This window comes from Pogoniulus pusillus, chromosome Z (assembly GCF_015220805.1).
Source record: "Pogoniulus pusillus isolate bPogPus1 chromosome Z, bPogPus1.pri, whole genome shotgun sequence".
Lineage (NCBI taxonomy): Eukaryota > Metazoa > Chordata > Aves > Piciformes > Lybiidae > Pogoniulus > Pogoniulus pusillus.
Genome location: NC_087309.1, coordinates 117,318,138 through 117,335,941, shown reverse-complemented (window position 1 = coordinate 117,335,941; position 17,804 = coordinate 117,318,138). Strand labels below are relative to the sequence as shown.

Genomic DNA, 17,804 nt, shown 5'->3' with positions numbered 1-17,804 from the left:
TCTATGATTCTGTGAACCCCAGCGTGGTGAGGGTGGGAAGAGCCCTCTGCAGATCACCCAGTCCAGCCCCCTTGCTAAAGCAGGGCACCCACAGCAGCTTGCCCAGCATCCCAATGGCCTGGGGTGGGGGGGTTGGAAGCTCCATGATGCGCAGAAGGAACCTAGACCCTAGCCCTGGGATAAGCATTCCAAATCCCACTGCAAGCAAAATAATTCCAGGCTGCCAGGCAAGGAAGACTCAGGCCTTAAATTTTATTGTTGTAGACGAGGAATCAGCCTGGCTTGTGACCAGCTGAGCACACTCAGGTGACAGACTGAAGCCACCCCTCTTATCCCCTTCCCACCTTTTTTCCCAGCACGGGATGCTGAGGTGTTGGAGCAGTGTCCAACAGCAGCAGCTCACCAGCTGAGGTGGGACATCCAGAGCGGCGGCAACACGCAGCTAACCCCACGCCACGCTGCGGGGCAGAAGGTCCCCTCCGGCTCCTGATCCTCCTCCGTAGAAGGCAACATTCAAAAGCGAAACTGCTACCTGCGCGGCCGTAAGAAACAGCCCCGTGGGCCTCCAGGGGAGGAGGCACTCAGCCCGGAGGCGAGCACCCCGCGGAACACGGCGTCTGGTTGCGGGGGAGGTGGAGGTGGACGTCCCACCGAGGAGAAGGCTGGCACGGCCTGACCGCCGCTGCCTCCACCAGCAGCTGCTGGGCCTGGCAGAACAAGACTTCTGCAGGTCGGCCCTTGCCTCGTGGATCTCCATCCTCCAGGTTTAAACCCCCTTGGCTCCCAAACACAGAATCTTCCGTCGATGCCTCTCCAGCATTCGTGCACCTCCCACCTCAGGGGCTGGGCCGTATCTCCTCCTCCCAGGGTGGCACCAGGAGGGAGGAGGGTGACTCCTGCCACCTCCTCCTCCTCTCTGGGCACACAGTGGAGCACCAGAAATTCCCTTCCCAGTCTTTGCTGGTCACTGCTGGGCGCATGGCAAAGCGGAGCAGGACCATGGGAGAGTTGTGGGCTGCCAGGGCCAGGTTTGGCTCTGCTCCACTCCTCCAGCATCTGGATTTCTTCCATCACCAGTAAAAGTGCTGAGCTTTAGTTGAGGTATATCAGTGATCTGCGACACACCAGAAGCCAACCCTCTGTTGCTCCCTCATTCCCCCCCTTTTTAAACCATGGTGGGGACATCCAAACACTCAAAGCATAGAACAGAGCCCAAAGGCTTTGCCTTCCAGGTTCCTTCTTCAATGGCTTTGCCTTCCAGTTGCCTCCTCCAACAGCTTTGCCTTCCAGTTGCCTCCTCCAACAGCTTTGCCTTCCAGTTGCCTTCTCCAGCAGCTTTGCCTTCCAGTTGCCTTCTCCAACAGCTTTGCCTTCCAGTTGCCTCCTCCAACAGCTTTGCCTTCCAGTTGCCTTCTCCAGCAGCTTTGCCTTCCAGTTGCCTCCTCCAACAGCTTTGCCTTCCAGTTGCCTTCTCCAGCAGCTTTGCCTTCCAGTTGCCTTCTCCAGCAGCTTTGCCTTCCAGTTGCCTCCTCCAACAGCTTTGCCTTCCAGTTGCCTTCTCCACCCCTGCCCCAGGACATCTGCCCCCATCCCATCCACGCAGCTGGCAGCCTCCACACCTATGCTGCTAACCAGCTGCAGTAACCACGCTGCCACCAGCCTAAGGAGAGATCTTCACCATAAGAACGAGTTTTCTGCCTAGCAGTAGCTCTCCTACAGCTAAACCTCTACCTGATGCCACCCAGAAGAGAAGAGAAACCAGGGCTAACACAGTAAATGCTGCTGGGTGTCATCTGAGCGTCACATGAACTCTCTTCATTCATATCTCAGGAAGTTCAGTAGATTGCTTGTCAGCAGGGCATAAATATTCAGGAACAAGAGCTAAATATGGACCTTGGAGTTAGTAAGCACAGGAGTTTCTCCAGGAGATCTTCATCACAAAGAAAGAACAGAAAAAGCAGTGGGCAGCACGGGGTGAGGAAGGTGGAGATCAGCTCTGAGGTTGCTATTTACAGGTCCTCCATTAAAAAAAGAAACCAAACTGCCAGGTTTGATGAAGTTCCAGTACAGAACAGTTTATTCCCCATACAAACTCCTATTAGCTGATTTGTTAATTAAGGTGCTCAGAAGAGTGGGTGAGAACAGAAGCTGCAGTAGATCAGTTGTGTCTATGTACAAACCACACCTGGCTGCTCCACTGAGGCCAGCAGGAAGCTGGCAGCGAAGCAGCCAGTTCTGAACGGTGCAGGAACTGTTGGCTTGGGGGTTTTGTTGGCTTGTTTTGTTGTTGTTGTTTTGTGGTTTGTATTGTTGTGGGTTCCTTTTTTCACAGCCAGAAGCTTCAAGCAGTTGTACTTCTGTTCCTTTTTGTCCTTAGCAAAGGTGGGTGACCCCTTGCTGGGTCTGTGTAGCTGGTGGTGCCAGGCAGCGTCATGTCGTGAGGTTGACCTTCTTCTTAGCTCTCAGCTCCTCTCTGGTCCTCCTCACCACCACCATTTGCTGGCCTGCTGGGTGGAGCTGCCCAAGGCAGGGCTGGAAGCATCATGTGGTGAGGTCAACCTTCTTCCTAGCTCTCAGGTCCTCTCTGGTCTTCCTCACCACCACCATTTGCTGGCCTGCTAGGTGGAGCTGCCCAAGGAAGGGCTGGCAGCATCACATCATGAGGTCAACCTTCTTCCTAGCTCTCAGTTCCTCTCTGGTCCTCCTCACCACCTTTTGCTGGCCTGCTGGGCGGAGCTGCCCAAGGCAGGGCTAGCAGCACCAGGTTGTGAGGCTGAAGTGTGGTCATAGGTGGCCTCCCAAAGCACTGGGGGAGCTCAGATCTACCCCATGCAAAGGGAAGGAGAACTGATGGGTGAGAAACCAAACGAGGAGAATGAGCTCCATGAGCACTGCTGTCTCCCAGCCAGGCATACCACGAGATCCCACGTGGGGCATGCTCTGTAGGTCACATCCCATCCTCACTAACATCCTCAAGGAGTCCTCCTCTGTCTGCCGGCCAGACTCCCCCCCTAGGTCCGCTCCCTGCCGGCTGATGACTGCCCGCAGGCACTGCCTGGCATCGCTCCTCACAGCGGTGCCCTCAGAGGAGCTCCAAGCTTGGCCTTCTGGGGAAGCCACCAAGCCCCAGAGGGGCATCTGAAGCGCAAGGAAAACGCTGATGATTTTGTCCTCATCATGCTGAGATGCTACAGAACAAAGAAAGGGAAAGAGGCCGAGGTGAGTACTGCCTGCAGGCTTACTGCGTGCTGTCAGCTCTCCCTCCTGCGCTGAAGTCTCAAACGGGTCCCAGAGATCGCAAGGCAAGAGTGTTAAGGCAGTGTTTAAGAAGCTCAGAATTTCGTTTTTCACACCTCTTGATTCCCTTGGAGGTACCTCTAAGGCATCAAAAGGGGCATGTGGTTTTGTGCTCGCCTTTTTGGACAAAGGCAAAGGGTACAGCGTTAAAAGAACGGGTGACAGCTCAATGGCAGATGACAACCGCTCAGCCGGCGGCGGGGTGGGGGGCGGGGGAGGCGATGGCCACACCATCAGAGAGGAAGAGAGGCAGGGGCGGAGCAGGGCTCGCTCCTCACCACCGCTCCTTCTGGTACACCTCTGCCTGCACCATCTCGCCGGGGTGCTCAGAGATGCAGGCCCCGTTGAGGTCACCGAGCTGCTTGTCCGGAAGGTCCTCGGGTTTTGTGCAAAGTTTCAGGGCCCTGGAGATGAAGACGTCCAAGTTAAACTCGGGGTCCGTTTCGCCGCCCACCTCTGGGGGTTCTCTGCGCAGCTGGTGAGGAGGAGAGGGCAGGCTCCGCTCCTGCGCCTCGGGGAGAGGGTTGGGGCACTCCAGGCCCACCTGCGTGCTCTTCACCCACTGGGCGATCTCCAGGAAGAGGTTAGAGGGCTCCTCCTCCAGCGACAGCTCCGCCGCGGGCGCTATGGTCGCTCTCTTCCAGTGGGACAGATCCAAAATGAGCTTGGGCTCCGAGTAGTGGTGGGGCTTGCTGTCCCTCCACAGCAGCTTGTCCAGGTAGGAGGGCGACCCCACTTTGTAGTCGCACGACTTCCCGCAGTCGGCATCGAAGACTCGGTCCATGGAGGAGTGGGACAGCTCCAGGAACCTCTCGGAGCTGCTCTGGGAGTACTTCCGCGGATCAACCTGCGCCTCCTCAGCGATGGACTCAGACCCTGCCCGGGGGTCCCGCTGGACCTCGTCCATGTCGTGGTACTTGTCGTGTCTCCACTCCAGATCAGAGGACAGGCTGATGTGATACCTGCGGGAGACACGGCGCCCCGTGAGAACCACAGGAGCTGGGTTTTAACTCTCTCTTGCTAGTACACAATCAGAGTCACAGAGCCACAAAACCTCAGAAACACAGAATCACACAGTCACAGAGTCACAGAATCTCAGAGTTACAGAGCTGCAGAGTCAGCCACAGAGTCACAGAGCCACAGTCACAGAGCCACAGTCACAGAATCACAGTCACAGATCACAGAGTCACAGAGCCACATTCACAGAGTCACAGAGTCACAGAATCACAGAGCCAGTCACAGAGTCACAGTCATAGAGTCACAGTCACAGAGTCACAGTCACAGATCACAGAGCCACAGAGTCAGAATCACAGAATCACAGAGCCACAGTCACAGAGCCACAGTCACAGAATCAGAGTCACAGAGTCACAGTCACAGAGCCAGTCACAGAATCAGAGTCACAGTCACAGAATCACAGTCACAGAATCGCAGAGCCACAGAGTCAGAATCACAGAATCACAGAGCCACAGTCACAGAGCCACAGTCACAGAGTCACAGTCACAGAGTCACAGTCACAGAATCACAGAGCCACAGAGTCAGAATCACAGAATCACAGAGCCACAGTCACAGAGCCACAGTCACAGAGTCACAGTCACAGAATCACAGTCATAGAATCGCAGAGCCACAGAGTCAGAATCACAGAATCACAGAGCCACAGTCACAGAGCCACAGTCACAGAGCCACAGTCACAGAGTCACAGTCACAGAATCACAGAGCCACAGAGTCAGAATCACAGAATCACAGAGCCACAGTCACAGAGCCACAGTCACAGAGCCACAGTCACAGAATCACAGTCACAGAATCACAGTCACAGAATCACAGAGTCACAGAGTCAGAGTCACAGAATCACAGAGTCACAGAGTCAGTCACAGAATCACAGTCACAGAATCACAGTTACAGAGTCAGAGTCACAGATCACAGAGTCAGAGTCACAGAATCATAGAGTCACAGAGTTGGTCACAGAATCACAGAGCCACAGTCACAGAAGCACAGTCACAGAATCACAGTCACAGATCACAGAGTCATAGAGTCACATTCACAGAATCACAGAGCCACAGAGTCAGAGTCACAGAATCACAGTCACAGAACCACAGAGTCATAGAGTCACAGTCACAGAATCACAGTCACAGAATCGCAGAGCCACAGAGTCAGAGTCACAGAATCACAGAGCCACAGTCACAGAGCCACAGTCACAGAGTCACAGTCACAGAATCACAGTCACAGAATCACAGAGCCACAGAGTCAGAGTCACAGAATCACAGAGCCACAGTCACAGAGCCACAGTCACAGAGTCACAGTCACAGAATCACAGTCACAGAATCACAGAGCCACAGAGTCAGAGTCACAGAATCACAGAGCCACAGAATCACAGAGCCACAGTCACAGAATCAGAGTCACAGAGTCACAGTCACAGAGCCAGTCACAGAACCAGAGTCACAGAGTCACAGTCACAGAATCGCAGAGCCACAGAGTCAGAATCACAGAATCACAGAGCCACAGTCACAGAGCCACAGTCACAGAGTCACAGTCACAGAGTCACAGTCACAGAATCACAGTCACAGAGTCACAGTCACAGAATCACAGTCACAGAATCACAGAGTCACAGAGCCACAGTCACAGAGCCACAGTCACAGAGTCACAGTCACAGAGTCACAGTCACAGAATCACAGAGCCACAGAGTCAGAATCACAGAATCACAGAGCCACAGTCACAGAGCCACAGTCACAGAGCCACAGTCACAGAGTCACAGTCACAGAATCACAGTCACAGAATCACAGAGTCACAGAGTCAGAGTCACAGAATCACAGAGTCACAGAGTCAGTCACAGAATCACAGTCACAGAATCACAGAGCCACAGTCACAGAGCCACAGTCACAGAGTCACAGTCACAGAAACACAGTCACAGAATCACAGAGCCACAGTGTCAGAGTCACAGAATCACAGAGCCACAGTCACAGAGCCACAGTCACAGAGTCACAGTCACAGAATCACAGTCACAGAATCACAGAGTCACAGAGTCACAGTCACAGAGCCAGTCACAGAGTCACAGTCACAGAATCACAGTCACAGAGTTAGAGTCACAGATCACAAAGTCAGAGTCACAGAATCACAGAGTCACAGAGTCACAGTCACAGAATCACAGTCACAGAGTTAGAGTCACAGATCACAGAGTCAGAGTCACAGAATCACAGAGTCACAGTCACAGAGCCACAGTCACAGAGTCACAGTCACAGAGTCACAGTCACAGAATCACAGAGCCACAGAGTCAGAGTCACAGAATCACAGAGCCACAGTCACAGAGCCACAGTCACAGAGTCACAGTCACAGAATCACAGTCACAGAATCACAGAGCCACAGTCACAGAGCCACAGTCACAGAGCCACAGTCACAGAGTCACAGTCACAGAATCACAGTCACAGAATCACAGAGCCACAGTCACAGAGCCACAGTCACAGAGTCACAGTCACAGAGTCACAGTCACAGAATCACAGAGCCACAGAGTCAGAGTCACAGAATCACAGAGCCACAGTCACAGAGCCACAGTCACAGAGCCACAGTCACAGAATCACAGTCACAGAATCACAGAGCCACAGAGTCAGAATCACAGAATCACAGAGCCACAGTCACAGAGCCACAGTCACAGAGCCACAGTCACAGAATCACAGTCACAGAATCACAGTCACAGAATCACAGAGTCACAGAGTCAGAGTCACAGAATCACAGAGTCACAGAGTCAGTCACAGAATCACAGTCACAGAATCACAGTTACAGAGTCAGAGTCACAGATCACAGAGTCACAGTCACAGAATCATAGAGTCACAGAGTTGGTCACAGAATCACAGAGCCACAGTCACAGAAGCACAGTCACAGAATCACAGTCACAGAACCACAGAGTCATAGAGTCACAGTCACAGAATCACAGTCACAGAATCGCAGAGCCACAGAGTCAGAGTCACAGAATCACAGAGCCACAGTCACAGAGCCACAGTCACAGAGTCACAGTCACAGAATCACAGTCACAGAATCACAGAGCCACAGTCACAGAGCCACAGTCACAGAGCCACAGTCACAGAGTCACAGTCACAGAATCACAGTCACAGAATCACAGAGCCACAGTGTCAGAGTCACAGAATCACAGAGCCACAGTCACAGAGCCACAGTCACAGAGTCACAGTCACAGAATCACAGTCACAGAATCGCAGAGCCACAGAGTCAGAGTCACAGAATCACAGAGCCACAGTCACAGAGCCACAGTCACAGAGTCACAGTCACAGAATCACAGTCACAGAATCGCAGAGCCACAGAGTCAGAGTCACAGAATCACAGAGCCACAGTCACAGAGTCACAGTCACAGAGCCACAGTCACAGAGTCACAGTCACAGAATCACAGTCACAGAATCACAGAGCCACAGAGTCAGTCACAGAATCACAGAGCCACAGTCACAGAGCCACAGTCACAGAATCAGAGTCACAGAGTCACAGTCACAGAGCCAGTCACAGAATCAGAGTCACAGAGTCACAGTCACAGAATCACAGTCACAGAATCGCAGAGCCACAGAGTCAGAATCACAGAATCACAGAGCCACAGAATCACAGAGCCACAGTCACAGAGTCACAGTCACAGAATCACAGTCACAGAATCACAGAGTCACAGAGCCACAGTCACAAAGCCACAGTCACAGAGTCACAGTCACAGAGTCACAGTCACAGAATCACAGAGCCACAGAGTCAGAATCACAGAATTACAGAGCCACAGTCACAGAGCCACAGTCACAGAGCCACAGTCACAGAGTCACAGTCACAGAATCACAGTCACAGAATCACAGAGTCACAGAGTCAGAGTCACAGAATCACAGAGTCACAGAGTCAGTCACAGAATCACAGTCACAGAATCACAGAGCCACAGAGTCAGAGTCACAGAATCACAGAGCCACAGTCACAGAGCCACAGTCACAGAGTCACAGTCACAGAATCACAGTCACAGAATCACAGAGCCACAGTGTCAGAGTCACAGATCACAGAGCCACAGAGTCAGAATCACAGAATCACAGAGCCACAGTCACAGAGCCACAGTCACAGAATCAGAGTCACAGAGTCACAGTCACAGAGCCAGTCACAGAATCAGAGTCACAGTCACAGAATCACAGTCACAGAATCGCAGAGCCACAGAGTCAGAATCACAGAATCACAGAGCCACAGTCACAGAGCCACAGTCACAGAGTCACAGTCACAGAGTCACAGTCACAGAATCACAGAGCCACAGAGTCAGAATCACAGAATCACAGAGCCACAGTCACAGAGCCACAGTCACAGAGTCACAGTCACAGAATCACAGTCACAGAATCGCAGAGCCACAGAGTCAGAATCACAGAATCACAGAGCCACAGTCACAGAGCCACAGTCACAGAGTCACAGTCACAGAGTCACAGTCACAGAATCACAGAGCCACAGAGTCAGAATCACAGAATCACAGAGCCACAGTCACAGAGCCACAGTCACAGAGCCACAGTCACAGAATCACAGTCACAGAATCACAGTCACAGAATCACAGAGTCACAGAGTCAGAGTCACAGAATCACAGAGTCACAGAGTCAGTCACAGAATCACAGTCACAGAATCACAGTTACAGAGTCAGAGTCACAGATCACAGAGTCAGAGTCACAGAATCTTAGAGTCACAGAGTTGGTCACAGAATCACAGAGCCACAGTCACAGAAGCACAGTCACAGAATCACAGTCACAGATCACAGAGTCATAGAGTCACATTCACAGAATCACAGAGCCACAGAGTCAGAGTCACAGAATCACAGTCACAGAACCACAGAGTCATAGAGTCACAGTCACAGAATCACAGTCACAGAATCGCAGAGCCAGAGAGTCAGAGTCACAGAATCACAGAGCCACAGTCACAGAGCCACAGTCACAGAGTCACAGTCACAGAATCACAGTCACAGAATCACAGAGTCACAGAGTCACAGTCACAGAGCCAGTCACAGAGTCACAGTCACAGAATCACAGTCACAGAGTTAGAGTCACAGATCACAGAGTCAGAGTCACAGAATCACAGAGTCACAGAGTCACAGTCACAGAATCACAGTCACAGAGTCAGAGTCACAGAATCACAGAGTCACAGTCACAGAGTCACAGTCACAGAATCACAGTCACAGAATCACAGAGCCACAGAGTCAGAGTCACAGAATCACAGAGCCACAGTCACAGAGCCACAGTCACAGAGTCACAGTCACAGAATCACAGTCACAGAATCACAGAGCCACAGAGTCAGAATCACAGAATCACAGAGCCACAGTCACAGAGCCACAGTCACAGAGTCACAGTCACAGAGTCACAGTCACAGAATCACAGAGCCACAGAGTCAGAGTCACAGAATCACAGAGCCACAGAGTCAGAGTCACAGAATCACAGAGCCACAGTCACAGAGCCACAGTCACAGAGTCACAGTCACAGAGTCACAGTCACAGAATCACAGAGCCACAGTCACAGAGTCACAGTCACAGAATCACAGTCACAGAATCACAGAGCCACAGTCACAGAGTCACAGTCACAGAGTCACAGTCACAGAATCACAGAGCCACAGAGTCAGAATCACAGAATCACAGAGCCACAGTCACAGAGCCACAGTCACAGAGTCACAGTCACAGAGTCACAGTCACAGAATCACAGAGCCACAGAGTCAGAATCACAGAATCACAGAGCCACAGTCACAGAGCCACAGTCACAGAGCCACAGTCACAGAATCACAGTCACAGAATCACAGAGTCACAGAGTCAGAGTCACAGAATCACAGAGTCACAGAGTCAGTCACAGAATCACAGTCACAGAATCACAGTTACAGAGTCAGAGTCACAGAATCATAGAGTCACAGAGTTGGTCACAGAATCACAGAGCCACAGTCACAGAAGCACAGTCACAGAATCACAGTCACAGATCACAGAGTCATAGAGTCACATTCACAGAATCACAGAGCCACAGAGTCAGAGTCACAGAATCACAGTCACAGAACCACAGAGTCATAGAGTCACAGTCACAGAATCACAGTCACAGAATCGCAGAGCCACAGAGTCAGAGTCACAGAATCACAGAGCCACAGTCACAGAGCCACAGTCACAGAGTCACAGTCACAGAATCACAGTCACAGAATCACAGAGCCACAGTGTCAGAGTCACAGAATCACAGAGCCACAGTCACAGAGCCACAGTCACAGAGTCACAGTCACAGAATCACAGTCACAGAATCACAGAGTCACAGAGTCACAGTCACAGAGCCAGTCACAGAGTCACAGTCACAGAATCACAGTCACAGAGTTAGAGTCACAGATCACAGAGTCAGAGTCACAGAATCACAGAGTCACAGTCACAGAGCCACAGTCACAGAGTCACAGTCACAGAATCACAGTCACAGAATCACAGAGCCACAGAGTCAGAATCACAGAATCACAGAGCCACAGTCACAGAGCCACAGTCACAGAGTCACAGTCACAGAGTCACAGTCACAGAATCACAGAGCCACAGAGTCAGAGTCACAGAATCACAGAGCCACAGAGTCAGAGTCACAGAATCACAGAGCCACAGTCACAGAGCCACAGTCACAGAGTCACAGTCACAGAGTCACAGTCACAGAATCACAGAGCCACAGTCACAGAGTCACAGTCACAGAATCACAGTCACAGAATCACAGAGCCACAGTCACAGAGTCACAGTCACAGAGTCACAGTCACAGAATCACAGAGCCACAGAGTCAGAATCACAGAATCACAGAGCCACAGTCACAGAGCCACAGTCACAGAGTCACAGTCACAGAGTCACAGTCACAGAATCACAGAGCCACAGAGTCAGAATCACAGAATCACAGAGCCACAGTCACAGAGCCACAGTCACAGAGCCACAGTCACAGAATCACAGTCACAGAATCACAGAGTCACAGAGTCAGAGTCACAGAATCACAGAGTCACAGAGTCAGTCACAGAATCACAGTCACAGAATCACAGTTACAGAGTCAGAGTCACAGAATCATAGAGTCACAGAGTTGGTCACAGAATCACAGAGCCACAGTCACAGAAGCACAGTCACAGAATCACAGTCACAGATCACAGAGTCATAGAGTCACATTCACAGAATCACAGAGCCACAGAGTCAGAGTCACAGAATCACAGTCACAGAACCACAGAGTCATAGAGTCACAGTCACAGAATCACAGTCACAGAATCGCAGAGCCACAGAGTCAGAGTCACAGAATCACAGAGCCACAGTCACAGAGCCACAGTCACAGAGTCACAGTCACAGAATCACAGTCACAGAATCACAGAGCCACAGTGTCAGAGTCACAGAATCACAGAGCCACAGTCACAGAGCCACAGTCACAGAGTCACAGTCACAGAATCACAGTCACAGAATCACAGAGTCACAGAGTCACAGTCACAGAGCCAGTCACAGAGTCACAGTCACAGAATCACAGTCACAGAGTTAGAGTCACAGATCACAGAGTCAGAGTCACAGAATCACAGAGTCACAGTCACAGAGCCACAGTCACAGAGTCACAGTCACAGAATCACAGTCACAGAATCACAGAGCCACAGAGTCAGAGTCACAGAATCACAGAGCCACAGTCACAGAGCCACAGTCACAGAGTCACAGTCACAGAATCACAGTCACAGAATCACAGAGCCACAGAGTCAGAGTCACAGAATCACAGAGCCACAGTCACAGAGCCACAGTCACAGAGTCACAGTCACAGAATCACAGTCACAGAATCACAGAGCCACAGTCACAGAGCCACAGTCACAGAGTCACAGTCACAGAATCACAGTCACAGAATCACAGAGTCACAGAGTCACAGTCACAGAGCCAGTCACAGAGTCACAGTCACAGAATCACAGTCACAGAATCACAGAGCCACAGAGTCAGAGTCACAGAATCACAGAGCCACAGTCACAGAGCCACAGTCACAGAGTCACAGTCACAGAATCACAGTCACAGAATCACAGAGCCACAGAGTCAGAGTCACAGAATCACAGAGCCACAGTCACAGAGCCACAGTCACAGAGCCACAGTCACAGAGTCACAGTCACAGAATCACAGTCACAGAATCACAGAGCCACAGTCACAGAGTCACAGTCACAGAATCACAGTCACAGAATCACAGAGTCACAGAGTCACAGTCACAGAGCCAGTCACAGAGTCACAGTCACAGAATCACAGTCACAGAGTTAGAGTCACAGATCACAGAGTCAGAGTCACAGAATCACAGAGTCACAGAGTTGGTCACAGAATCACAGTCACAGAGTTAGAGTCACAGATCACAGAGTCAGAGTCACAGAATCACAGAGTCACAGAGTCGGTCACAGAATCACAGTTACAGAGTCAGAGTCACAGATCACAGAGTCAGAGTCACAGAATCACAGAGTCACAGAGTTGGCCACAGAATCACAGTCACAGAGTTAGAGTCACAGATCACAGAGTCAGAGTCACAGAATCACAGAGTCACAGAGTTGGCCACAGAATCACAGTCACAGAGTTAGAGTCACAGATCACAGAGTCAGAGTCACAGACACAGAATCTCAGCTGCAGTCACAGCCACAGAGCAGCAGAGCCTCAGAGCCACAGAGTAACAGAATCACAGAACCACAGAGTCACAGAATCATGGAGTCACAGTCATAGAGTCTCAGAGTCTCAGAGTCAGTCACAGAACCTCAGAATCACAGAGTCTGAGTCTCAGAGTCTCAGAATCACAGAACCTCGGAGTCACAGAGTCTCAGAAACATCCAAGTTGGAAAAGACCCTCAGGATCACCAAGTCCAACCTAAATCATGGAATGATAAAGGCTGGAGAAGACCTCCCAGACCATCTAGTCCCACTGTTAACCTGCTTGTGGCAGAGAGGCTGGGAAGTGCCCAGCAGAAAAGGACCCAGGGGTGTTGCTTGGCAAACGGCTGAGGATGAGCCAGGCTGTGCCCAGGCGGCCAAGGAGGCCTGGACCAGCAATGGTGTGGATAGCAGGAGCAAGGCAGGGACTGCCCCCCTGTACCCAGCACTGCTGAGGCCAGACCTCAAATACTGGGTACAGATTTGAACTCCTCACTCTGAGCAGGGCATTGAGGGCCTGGGTAAGACCCAGAGAAGGGCAAGCAAGGTGGTGAGAAGTCTAGAGCACAAATCTTGTGAGGAGCAGCTGAAGGACCTGGGGGTGTTCAGCCTGGAGAAAATGAGGAGGAGGGCAGACCTCCTGGCTCTCTACAGCTCCCTGAAAGAAGGCTGAAGCCAGGTGGGAGTTGGTCCTTCTGCCAAGAAGGAAGCAACAGGACAAGAGAAAATGGCCAAATATCCTCAGCTTGTGCCAGGGGAGATTTCGGTTTGGACACAAGGAAGAGTTTCTGCACTAAAAGAATGGGTAAGCCCTGGCCCAGGCTGCCCAGGGAAGGCAGTGGTGGAGTCCCAGTCCCTGGAGAGGTTTCCAAGCTGTGTAGCTGTGTTGCTCAGGGACGTGGTTGAGTGGTGACTTGGAAGTAGTGGACTTGGTGGTTGGATTGGATGCTTCTGGAGGTCTCCTCCAACCTAAAGGAGTCCACACAGAAGGAGAAGCAGCTGTTTTTGGCGGGTCTGGAATGAGTTTGACTGCTCCTGAGAGGTCTACTCTACTCTGCCCTGTTGAGGCCACATCTGCACTCCTGTGTCCAGCTCTGGGCCCCCGAGTCCAAGAAGGACACAGAAGTGCTGGAGAGAGCCCAGCAGAGAGCCACAGAGATGCTGAAGGCAATGGCAGAGCTCTGTTAGGAGCAGAGCCTGAGGCAGCTGGGGCTGTGCTGCTGGCACAGGAGGAGGCTGAGAGGGGACTCAGCAGTGCTGAGCAATGTGTGCAGGGCAGTGGCAGGAGGCTGGAGCCAGGCTCTGCTGGGGGATGCCAGTGCCAGGCCAAGGGCCACTGGCTGCAAGCTGAGGCCTAGGAAGTGCCATGGGAGCAGCAGGAGAAGGAATTCTTCCCCTGGGAGGGTGGCAGAGCCCTGGCAGAGGCTGCCCAGGGTGGGGCTGTGCAGTGCCCCTCTGTGGAGCTCTGCAGAGCCTGCCTGGATGTGTTGCTGTGTGATCTGCTCTGCCTGCTCCTGCTCTGGCAGGGGATGGGGGTTGGAGTGGCTGAGCTGTGGAGGTCTCTTCCAGCCCCTGGCATTCTGATTCTGTGATTCTGTGACCAGCAGGTCAGAGACACAGCAGGCAAGTCCTGCACAAGCCCCCAGAGCTGCTCTCTGCCCCAGCCCTCGCTGCCATACCTGTCCCAGGTAGACATCTGGCTCTGGTTGGCTTCCATCAGCAGGACGTCGTCGATCTCGTCCTCGATGCGGAAGGGATGCTGCGACACCGGCTCGTCCTCGGGGCAGGAGTAGGGGCTCATGTAGGGGTGCTGCAGCCCCATCTCGGCCGTCAGGCGGTCCAGGGGGTTGAAGGTCAGGATCTTCTCCAGGAAATCAATTGCTGGGAAGCAGAGAGAGACAAGCTCAGGCACGGGAGGGATACCAACCAGAGGGACCCAGACAGGCTGCAGAGCTGTGCCCAGGCCAACCTCATGGCATTCAACAAAGCCAAGTGTAAGGTCCTGAGCCTGGGTGGGTGCAATCCCAAGCACAGCTCCAGGCTGGGTGGGGAATGGCTGAGAGCAGCCCTGAGGAACAGGACCTGGGGGTCTGGGCTGGTGAAAAGCTCAACATGAGCTTGCAGTGTGAGTGCACAGTTGCTGTCTGGGCTGCAGCAAGAGCAGTGTGGGCACAGGGCAAGGGAGGGGATTCTGCCCCTCTGCTCTGCTGTCCTCAGACCCCACCTGCAGTCCTGGGGGCAGTTCTGCAGCCCCCAGCACAAGCAGGACATGGAAGTGTTGGAGCCAGTGCAGAGGAGGCCACCAAGATGCTGAGAGGGCTGCAGCAGCTCTGCTGTGAGCACAGGCTGAGAGAGTTGGGGCTGTGCAGCCTGGAGAGGAGAAGGCTTGGAGGAGACCTTGGAGTGGCCTTGCAGGGTCTGAAGGGGGCTCCAGGATGGTTGGAGAAGAGAAGGCTGAGAGGGGATTTAATCAATGCTTATCAGTATCTGAGGGCTGGGGGTCGGGGGGGGGGACAGGCTCTGCTCACTGCTCCCTGGGACAGGACAAGCAGCAATGGATGGAAGCTGCAGCACAGGAGGTTCCAGCTCAGCACAAGGGGGAAACTTCTTGCCTGGAAGGGTCCCAGAGCCTGGCACAGGCTGCCCAGAGAGGTTGTGCAGTCTCCTTGTGTGGAGCCTTTCCAGGCCTGTCTGGCTGTGTTCCTGTGTGCCCTGAGCTGGATTGTGTGGCCCTGCTCTGGCAGGGGGGTTGGACTGGATGAGCTCTTTGTGTCCCTTCCAACCCCTGACATCCTGTGCGCCTGTGATCCTGTGACTAGCACGCTGCACTTCAGACAACTGATGATCTCCAGAGGTCACTTCCAGCCCCCACCATGCTGGGATGTCATGAATCTGAGTGCCTGAAACTGTCTCAGTCAGACTGTGGAAGATGAAACTGTTTCTAAGGTGATGAAGGAGGAAGTTCATTAAGAACAAGCGAAGTGACTGCAATTAAAACACAGAAGGTTTGTTCTGGTTTCATTGGTGATTGCTTCGGCTGAGGCTGAGTGCAAGGGTCAAGTCCTGTCATAGATGTTGCTTATTCAGCTGATTCTTGGTGCCTAGAAGAGTCCCAGAGTTCAACAAGCTCAGACAAAGCTCAGCGAGGTCACGTGCAGGGTCCTCTGCCTGGGGAGGAATAATCTCATGCTCCTGTGCAGGTGAGGTGCTGATCTGCTGGATAGCAGCTCCAGGGAGGAGGACCTGGGAGTGCCGCGGACCATAAAGCTCACCCTGAGCCAGCAACGTGCCCTTGTGGCCGAGGAGGCAAAGGGTGTCCCGGGGTGCACTCAGCAGAGAGCAGCCAGCAGGTTGAAGGAGGTCCTCCTGCCCTTCTACTCTGCCCTGCTGAGGCCACAACTGGAGCACTGTGTCCAGTCCTGGGCTCCACAGTCCCAGAGAGACAGGGAACTGCTGGAAAGAGTCCAGGGGAGGCTACTAAGCTGCTGAGGAGCAAAGGCTGAGAGCCCCTGGGGCTGAGAGCCTGCACAAGAGCAGCCCCAGAGGGGAGCTGAGCAATGGTCAGCAAGAGACAGAGGAGCTGTGGGGTGCAAGAGGCTGGGGCCAGGCTCTTGGCAGTGCTGCCCAGGCACAGCACAAGGGACAATGGGCACAGAATGGAAACCAGGAGGTGCCAGCTGAGCAGGAGGAGAAAGTTGTTTGTTGTGAGGGTGCTGGGGGGCTGGAGCAGGCTGCTCAGAGAGGTTGTGGAGCCTCCTTGTGTGGAGAGCTTCCAACACCCCTGCCCTGGACATTGTGCTGCTGTGGGTGCCCTGCTTGAGCAGGGGGGAGTTGGACTGGGTGATCTGCAGAGCTCCCTTCCATCCTCTGCCATGCTGGAACTCTGTGACAAGGCCTTGCTGGAGTGGTGGAAGTAAAAGAGAAAGGCAGAGCAGTTTTAAGGGACTTGAGGGCTGACTTCAGCCCTGATCCCTTTCACACTCCCTCTCTATCCTAGTTTGCAGCTTTGGGATACTTACACAAAGCATATCCCAACATTTCCCTCTGTTGGAAAAGTCTCCTGATCTGCAGACCTGAAACCCCACCAGCTTCATAGCCATGTGTGAGGTCAAAGCCCTGCTTCAAAGGGAAGGCTCAGGAGCTCCTGCTACCTCCATGTTCCCACCAGCCTCTTCACTCCTTTGAAGATTCAGAGGGGCTCTAGGTGCCCTCACAAGGGTTCAGAAGGGCTCTGCATGTCCACACACAGGCTTGGATGCCCTCTGTGTACCCACACTCGGGCTCAGAGGGGCTCTGGGTGCTCTTGCACTAAATTAGAAGGGCTCTGGGTGTCTATACACAGGCTCAGAGGGGCTCTGGGTGCTCATACACAGGCTCAGAGGGGCTCTGGGTGCTCTTGCACTAACTTAGAAGGGTTCTGTGTGTCTATACACAGACTCAGAGGGGCTCTGGGTGCTCTTGCACTAACTTAGAAGGGCTCTGTGTGTCTACACAGGCTCAGAGGGGCTCTGGGTGCTCATACACAGGCTCAGAGAGGCTCTGGATGTCCATACACAGGCTCAGAGGGGCTCTGGGTGCTCACACACAGACTCAGAGGGGCTCTGGATGTCCATACACAGGCTCAGAGGGGCTCTGGGTGCTCATACGCAGGCTCAGAGAGGCTCTGGATGTCCATACACAGGCTCAGAGGGGCTCTGGGTGCTCATACGCAGGCTCAGAGGGGCTCTGGGTGCTCATACGCAGGCTCAGAGAGGCTCTGGATGTCCATACACAGACTCAGAGGGGCTCTGGATGTCCATACACAGGCTCACAGGGGCTCTGGGCGCTCACACACAGGCTTGGATGTGCTCTGGGTGCTCACACACAGGCTCAAAGAGGCTCTGGATGCCCACACACAGGCTTGGATGTG

At 53.1% G+C, this 17,804-nt stretch overlaps 1 protein-coding gene across 2 annotated transcripts in view; it reads right to left on the bottom strand.

Moving 5' to 3' along the window:
* Positions 1 to 232: 232 nt before the first annotated feature.
* The window catches only part of MAPK4 (mitogen-activated protein kinase 4), a 132,761-nt gene continuing 115,189 nt past the window's right edge, over positions 233 to 17,804 (bottom strand). For both annotated transcript variants that reach the window (XM_064176677.1, XM_064176676.1), the window contains exons 6-7: positions 14,575 to 14,776; positions 233 to 4,259 (exon numbers count right to left, since the gene is read on the bottom strand). In XM_064176677.1, the coding sequence (XP_064032747.1) occupies positions 3,572 to 4,259; positions 14,575 to 14,776 (890 nt within the window). In that variant the 3' untranslated portion in view covers positions 233 to 3,571. The remainder of the gene's footprint in view (positions 4,260 to 14,574; positions 14,777 to 17,804) is intronic.